The sequence below is a fragment of the Callorhinchus milii genome, unplaced genomic scaffold (assembly GCF_018977255.1).
Source record: "Callorhinchus milii isolate IMCB2004 unplaced genomic scaffold, IMCB_Cmil_1.0 Scaffold165, whole genome shotgun sequence".
NCBI lineage: Eukaryota > Metazoa > Chordata > Chondrichthyes > Chimaeriformes > Callorhinchidae > Callorhinchus > Callorhinchus milii.
In genome coordinates this window covers 20,424-29,048 of record NW_024704906.1, presented here as the reverse complement: position 1 = coordinate 29,048, position 8,625 = coordinate 20,424, and the positions used below count along the sequence as shown (strand labels likewise).

The 8,625-nt window shown below is 51.0% G+C and overlaps 1 protein-coding gene across 1 annotated transcript in view; it reads right to left on the bottom strand.

Moving 5' to 3' along the window:
* Nucleotides 1-758: 758 nt before the first annotated feature.
* The window catches only part of LOC103191288 (scavenger receptor cysteine-rich type 1 protein M130-like), a 15,733-nt gene continuing 7,866 nt past the window's right edge, over nucleotides 759-8,625 (bottom strand). The window contains exons 4-5 of the mRNA XM_042345937.1: nucleotides 1,715-1,999; nucleotides 759-793 (exon numbers count right to left, since the gene is read on the bottom strand). Coding sequence (XP_042201871.1) covers nucleotides 759-793; nucleotides 1,715-1,999 — 320 coding nt within the window. The remainder of the gene's footprint in view (nucleotides 794-1,714; nucleotides 2,000-8,625) is intronic.

The window sequence follows — 8,625 nt, the reverse complement described above, 5'->3', positions numbered from 1 at the left end:
TCAACGAAAACAACATCTTGGATTTATATGGCGCACTCCACGACGGACGACGTCTCAGAGCGCTTTGGAGTTCAGGATCCCAGATAAACACTTTCAAGAGGAAGCCAGAGCTGCATATGAGGGAGAAGTCAATGAAAGTTATGGAGGGGAGTGAGCTTTTGGGAGGAAGTCGGAGTGAGTTTGCGGGAAACATAGATGGTGTGGGGGGGGGGAGAACTAGAAGGTAAATTGGGATGAGGAATATAATTTATGAGGCGACGGGGAATAGAAGGTTTGGGAGCAAGTGGGGGAGAGAGTGAAAAATGGATGGAAATTTGTGTCACTGAGCGGTTGGAACATGAATGAAGATGCATGTGTGTAGGTCGGGGGTCGAGTGTGAGGGTGGGAGTTGGGAGTGGACCTGTGATCGAGGCTAATATAAACCAGGGGCAGCGAACAATGATTTCACAGAATCGTGAGGGAAACAGAAACAAGTTATAATCTGAAATATTACTCAGCTCTTACCCCATACAGAGATGCGCACTTGCTCGCTGTCTGGGGATATGAACTCTCTTCCGCCCATGTGTGTACTATAATTACACCAGTAAGTTCCTGCACTGATCTCCGATAGGGTAAATGTTGCCGTTTTCTTATTCTCTGGAACTGGTTGTGATGTGATAAACTTGTCACTTCTGTACAAAGAGAATTTGCTGCCAGGATAATTCCCAGAACAAGAGATCTGAGCGCTTTCCCCGCTCACAAACACCGGTATCCTGACGTCAGCGATATGATGGGTTCTTTAGCGGACCTGAAACTAAAACACAATAAAGTTATTCTCACAACCACACTGTCATTGACACGAAAACAGTTCATGTCGAATAAGAGTGACCATTTGCTTCTTTCTCCTTCTGGATGTGGCTTGATGGGAAGGATTTGAGGGGAAAGTTCAGGACAGACCCCGTCAAGTGTTTCTATACACATAAGGAGAGAGAGCAACGGCTGGGACCGTGATGGCCATGGGGGGCAGTGTGGCCGTGGATTGCGGTAATACACAGCAACAGCGAAGGACGGAATACCGGGAATTCAGTCTGAAACTCTCATGTGACATTCAGACGTGTTTTAAACTACAGGGTAAGATCACATGCAGGGGATGAAGCGGAACATTTAGAAGCAGACGTAACACAGGGGAGTGAGATGGTGGTAATTATGGCCTTAAGCGGGATTAAATTCAACAAAAACAACAACATCTTGTATTTATATAGCGCCCTACACACCGGATGGTGTCTCAATGCGCTTTAGAGTTTAGGGTCCCAGGACAGTATAGACACTTTCAAGAGGAAGCCCGAGATGCACATGAGGGAGAAGCCAATGAAAGGTATGGGGGGGAGTGAGCTTTTGGGAGGAAGTCGGAGTGAGTTTGTGAGAAAAATAGAGGGTGTGGTAGGGAGAACGAGAAGGTAAATTGGATGAGGAATATAAGGGATGAGGCGACGGGGAATAGAAGATTTGGGAGCAAGTGGGGGAGAGAGTGAAGAATGAATGGAAATTTGTATCACTGAGCGGTTGGAACATGAATGATGATGTGTGTGTGGGTGGGGGTTCCATTATGAGGGTGGGAGTGCGGAGTGGACCTGTGATAGACGCCATTATAAACCAGGGGCAGCGAACAATGATTTCACAGAATTGTGACGGAAACAGAAACAGGTTATGGTCTGAAATTTTACTCAGCTCTTACCCCATACAGAGATGTGCACTTCCTCGCTGTCTGGGGATATGAACTCTCTTCCGCCCATGTACGTACTGTAATTACACCAGTAAATTCCTGCACTGATCTCTGATAGGGTAAATGTTGCCGTTTTCTTATTCTCTGGAGCTGTTTGTGATGTGATAAACTTGTCGCTACTGTACAAAGAGAATTTGCTGCCAGGATAATTCCCAGAACAAGAGATCTGAGCGCTTTCCCCTCTCACAAACACCCGGTAATCTGGCGTTAGGGATATGATGGGTTTCGCTAGCGGATCTGAAATTAAAACACAATTAAGAAAATCTCACAAGCGTTCTCTCTGATCTTTACTATGACAGTGAGTTTCAGGGTAGACAATGAGACCAGTCTCAGCCTGTGAGATATTTTCTTGTTGAGGTTTAATACGAGGCCAAATAGCTGACTGTTCTTAATGTGCGTCTTCATTAGACGCTGCAACTAATCAATTTTCTCTGATGTTAGGGTCAGGCTTTCTGTGAGCTCGGGGTCTTGTCCATTCCCACGACTGCCTGTTTATTTGGAGGTAGCAGATCTCGTGGCAATGTTAAAAACCAGAAGCGAATTTTTATTGGTGACTTGGTCAAGAATCTCCAAAATAATTTGAAATTTAATTTAATCATTAATTTCACGGCTGTTTGCGGGGCCTGTGTTTTTCTCCAATTAATACTCATTATTTGTCATTGGTTTAAACTGCTCTTGTTTTGGGGATATTCAGCACATTGGGACTTCCTCCCGACATAATATGAACAGCGCTGGTCACTTGTTGGTGTTTGTGTAAGGAACTGAGTACGTCACTGTTAGTCTATGAATAGTCACAAATCAATGGAAGCAGGGAATTGACACCCCGTGTGACCAGCCGCTCAAACTGTGCCCAGCCCCTCACCCTGTGATCAGACATCCCGCCAATCAGCTCAAATTCTGCAACTGTGCTCAGCTCTCCCTTCTGTGCTCACCCCCTTACCATGTGCTCTGCCCCTCCCCCTGTGCTGACCGTCTCCCCTTGTGCTCAGCCCCTGCCCGTGTGTTCAGCTCGCCCCTGTGCTCAGCCCCACCCAGTGTGCTCAGCTCCTGCACTGTTCTCGGGACATCCCCTGTGCTTGGCCCGTCCAACTGTGCTCATCACAATGAGCTCACGCCTCTGTGCTCAACCCTCGTTACCTACGCACACCATCTGTGTTCATCCACTGAGCATCCAATTTGCTTCTCCCAATAGGCCCCACCCACTGTTCTCCGCCAAATTGTTCATTCCCCTGGTCTCATGACCCACGGTGTTCAGCCCCAATACACATCCAACGGTGCTTAACCCACCCCACTCGTGGGGTTCTACGTGAGGCTCCGCCATTCTCCCTGTGCTCAGCCCTTATGCTCACCCACATGTGGTTAGCTCTCCTCACTCCTCTTCTTCTATATCAGACTCCGCCATTCTCCCTATCTTAAGACGCTACTGCTTCGATTAACCTTCCAGTGTACTCAGACCCTCTTTCTGTGTTCAATCGTTCCACTGTGAACAGTGCGTCCTGTGGGCTCAGCCACGCCACACGGCTCGGCCCGTAAGCTGGACTCAGACACTCGCCCTGTGCACAGTCCCTACCCTATGCTCAGTCCCTGTCTCTGTGCTCAGTCCCTTCACTATGATGATCCCCTCCCCCTGCCCTCAGACCTCCTCCCCTCCGCCCCCATTGCTCAGCGCACTAACACGCCCACTGTACTCAGCCGATCCCTCTTATTAGCCCTCCTGCAGCGCTCTCCCCTGCCACTGTGCTCCGCTCCGCCGGTACTCAGCCCTTCCTCTGTTCTCAGTTCTCCCCCTCCCCTGAGCCCAACAAATATTATCAGCCCAGCCCCAAGAGATCACGCCTTCTTGTATTCAGCACTAGTAATTTTGTACAGTCTGGTGCTCACACATTCTGTGCCAGTCTCGTTACTCCTCACCGTGAGCTCCAACCATGTACCCCACAACTGTACTCCCCCTACTCTACTCGCCCTCGTCTCCTTAGCCGCACTGTGCTCATCTACCTGTCGTCGCCTCACTATGATGCCCCCACCTGTGTTCACCTCCAAGTATTCAGCCTCTCGCCTTCCTCATCTGTTCTCAACACTCCCGCAAGGTCCTCACCCATCCTTTACTCATTCACCCCAAGGCAAACCCGACTTTGCTCAAACATCTGTTCTCATCGTTGTTTGTTCAACCTTCCTCTGTGCTAAAACATTGTGCTCACTGTCTAACCTCTATGCTCACCATCAAAGCTCAACCCTAATGTTCACCACTCAACTTGTGCTCAACAACACCGTGTTCTCACCATCCTGTGCACTTTCTACATCCCTCACTACTTTGCACATCTCCACTGCTTTCGCACTGTGATTACCCTCCTGTTTTCATCCGCCTTTGCTCCCCTCAATTAAGATGAATTTCACTGGGCTAACCACCCTCCCTTCGTTACGCCACTCTATGCTCATCCCCCTGTAATTAGCCCTCTTTCCTCTTCCTGTACTGTGCTCATCTCCTTGTCTTTACCCCTTATTCTCAACCCGATTGTGCACCCCCTTTTCTCACCCGTCCATGCGCTCAGCCCTTGTTCTTATCGCTCTGTGCTGACAGCCCCTGTGCTCCCGCATTTGTGTTCACGCCTCCCTGTGCTCACAGCCCACACTGTACTCCCTAGTTTGCTCATCCCTAACCTGTGCTCAACCCCTTTGCTATCCTCTTTTTTGATTATCCACATGTGCTCAACACCCACACTTTTCTACCTCCTGTGAGCACCACATACGCTATACTCACTGCCACAGTGTGTTCATCTGCTGTATTCGCTTCACCGTGTGATCAGACACACATAACATCGCGTGACCTCACTCCGACTGTTCTCAACCCACTGTTCTCTCACCCCTTTGCTCAACACTCTTTTGTCAACCAGATGGACACTCACCCCAAATTTGCTCACACCCCTCTGCCCTCATTACGCTCGCCCACTAGTGCTCGCCGCGCATTGATCTGCTCCCTGTGCTTACCCTTTTCTCTTTACACCCGATCCTGGAATAACACTTCTGTGCTCACCTCGCACTGGGCTCACTCGCTTTGCTGAACAGCCGACTGTGCTCCCTGCTCTCTGCACCACTCCCCGTGTACACCGCACTGCGCTCACCGCTGTGTGCTATCACCCCTCGGCTAAACGTACTTTGCTGAATAACCTGTGCTCAAAACACACACCTGCCTGCGCTCCGTACCGTGATCTTACGCGACTTTGTTCATTCCACTTTCCTCATCCTTCTATCATGCGCTCCCGCGCCTGAGCTCACACTCCTGTGTTTCCCAACCCACCCACTTCCCCGTGTTTGCCCTCCATTTGCTCACCGCACTGTTCACAAACCTGTGTTCACACAACTGTTATCACCCACCGGTGCTCAAGTCCTGTTCTCACATTCCATGCACTCACACCCCACTGTGCCCCCCGCCCTGGGATCAGACCCTGTGCTCATCCTCTTGCTCACACCACTCTGTGATCCCCACACCTTGCACTCACCCTGTGCTCAACTTCTTCTGTTCAATCACCTGTGGTCACCAACCCCTCACACCCACCGCTGTGCTCACCCCAATGTGTGCGCTCTGTTCCTGAACCCTGTGATCACATTTCTGTTTAACTGCGCTCTGTGATCATCCCCTTGTGCGACGCCTGTTCTCAACCACTGAACTCAACTCTTTTGCTCAACCCCTTTCGCTCGGCGCAGTGTGCGCCCCACTTAGATCTCTCCTTGTGTTCCTTCCCATTGCTCTCACGTGTGATCACGCTTATCATCTCCCGCCCATGTGATCGCTCCAATTGCGCTTCCTCTTTTCTTAAAACCCCAGTTCTCACCCGCCTGTCCTCCCAAAATTTGGTCTCAAATGCTCACCTCCCTGTGCTCACCCACTGTGCAAGAACCAATGCCCTTACCTCCCTCTGTTCAGATTTTACCCCCTGCACTCAACGCACTGTGCTCACATCCCTATCCCCAGACTCTCTGCTCATCTCACACCCTTCCGCCAATTGATGAATCCCCATATGCTTCCACCTCAACCAAGCTGGCTCTCTTTTGTTCATCCTCTGTGATCACTCCCCTTTGATCACCACAAACATTTGCTTATCCCCCTTCCACTCAACCTCTGTTCTTCGCCTACACCCTTCCCTCCCCATTTTGCTTACCCGCTGTTTACACCACCCTGACACACCCCTCCTGTGTTCAGATCCTGTGGTTTCCCCTGTGCTCAGCACGCTTCCCCCCGCCCCACTGTGTTTACTGCCCAAAACTCAATCACACCTTCCTGCGCTCATACCCCTGTGCTCACACCTGCCCCGTTGTCACCCCCCACTGTTCTCACCCTGCACTTTGCCCAAACCCTATGCTTCACACCTGCGCTCAGCTTATACGCTGTTCTTTCTACTCTTGTGCTCTTCCACCTGCGCTCAATGTTCTGTGTTTCAATACTCGGCTGCCCTTCTGAGCGTAATCCCCTGCCCTATGCTCATACCCCTGTGCCCTCGCACTATGCACAGCACTTGTGATCGCCCCGACTGTGCTCACTTCTCTGTGCTTACACTGATTTATTTTACCCGCCGTTGCTCCCCTCACTGAATTTTAACCAAGGAGCTCAATCCCTTTACTCACCGACTAGATCTCACCCCGCCCTCTTCTAGCTTTGAAGCTCAACCACTCGCCCACTCGTGCTCCCCTCCGTACTTCCCCATTCGTTTTCATCCCCCTGTGCTTAACAACATCTTGCTGTCCCCACTGTATTATCCACAATGTGCTCACCACTATTTGCTCATACCTCGCATTCTCAGAACCCTGATATCAGCCCCAATGTACACAATTTCCTGTGCTCGCCCCCACGCACTCCCCATGCACAAGTCAACCCTCTGCTCTTCCCTTTTGCCCAAACTACTTTGCTCACCTCCGTTATGTAACTCGCCCACACTTTGCTCAAACGCTGTGCTCAGCTTTACCCCTGTGTTCAGGGCCCTGTGCTCAACCCTCTGTGCTCCAACCCTGGGCTTATTCAACACCCGACTGTGCTCACCACTTCTATGCTCACCCAATTTTTGTAAACCATCTGTGCTCCCGACAAGGACCACCCAAATGTGTAGCCCCTAGCAATCTCTGCTTATCATCCTGTGCACTTGAGCACCGTTTGCTCACTACCTGGGCCCTCCACTGTGCTCAACACTGTGATAACTCTACTGCGATCACCACCCTGTGCTTACACCCTTGTGCTCTCCACCTTGTACTCAGCCCCCTGTGCTCATGCCGGTGTGATCGCATCCCACTTAACTCAATTCCGTGTGGTAACGGCTCCCTTGTGTAAACGCCATTGCTCCCTCATGTGCCCACACCTGTGCCCAACCTCCCTTCTCCCCACCACATACCCAATTGCTCTTCCCAAAGAACGCAACCCTCTTTGTGCTCAATCCCTGATCTCACCGCCTAGTGCTCATCTCACATGTGCTTCCCCGGAAGCTCAACACCATACACGTGTGCCATTTTTGCTGAGCCCCCTGTGCTCAAGCCTTGAGTTGCCGCATAATGTTCTCACCGCACTGTACTAAACAAACGTCTTTCTTTACCTCTGTTCTCACCTTTTGTTCCCATTCTCCTGCTCAATTCCCTGTGCTCAGCCCCCTATGTTCAGCATTCCACACCCTCCCACACCCACCCCACCCTGTGCTCAATTCCCTTTGTTCAGAGCTCTGTGCGGACCCCTCAATGATCTCACTCTATGCTCATCACAGTTTGCTCACCACAAACATGGGCTCATCTCCATGTTCACAGACTACCCATTGCGCTTCTCCCTGTGGTCTTCTGCCTGTGCTCATCCCCACTGTGGTCAACACGCTGTGCTCGTATCTTCTAATCACCTCACTCTGTATTCACGCCGCTACTTTCAGCCGCCTTGGACCTCACCTCCCATGTGCACATTCAACTGTGCTCTCCCCAATTGTCACTGCCCACTCTGCAAACCCTTACTCACCCCAGATTGCTGACCTCCACTGTACTCACCCGTACTTTAATTCCCTGCTTACCTGCCTGATGCTACGACCGATTTTCACCAACACCTTGTGATCCAACATTGTGCACCTCAACCACTGTGCTCAGACATTTTGCTCACACCCCTCTGCGGATGCCTCTATGCCAAACCCCCGGTGATCAATCCCCCGTGAACACTCCCTTTGTGCTCAAACTCCTGTGGTCGCGCCAGGTACGCCCCCCGACCCCAACTGCTGATGACCCTGCACTAACACGTATGCTCCACACCTTGTGCTCACCCCTGTGCTCATCCACTGCACCCCACGTACTCAACCCCTGTGCTGGTCTGACTGCGCGCAATTTCCCTGTACTCACTCCCTTGTTTCATGCCACTCTGCGCTAACCCAAGGTGATCAACACACTTGTTTAAACCATTCACTGTGCTCGCACTTTGTACACTGGTCTCCACCTCTGTCGTCGTCCTAAGTGTTACCCTGCGATTTGCGGGCACCACAGTGTGCGCCTCCGAGTTCAAACCCTCCCTCTACTCAGCCCCACGTGCTTACCGCTGCTCAGCAGCTTTTACTCACAATATCTGTGATAGCACCACTTTTCTAATCCCCCTCCCTGTGCATAGCCTTCTCAACCCACCCGCTGTGCTCAGCCACCTGTCATCACCCCTCGTTGCTCATCCCGTGCATTCAACTCTCCTTCTAATTATCGTCCTTGTGCTCACCCCCTGTGATCTTTCACCTACTCTTACATCCCTGCTCTTAAACACCCTCTGCTCACATTCTCCATCTGGTTCAATCCCTCCATGTGGAATTCTGTTGGAAGGTAGGCAGTTAAAGACGTTGGAAGGATTTTAGTTATGCCGCCGCCGCTCA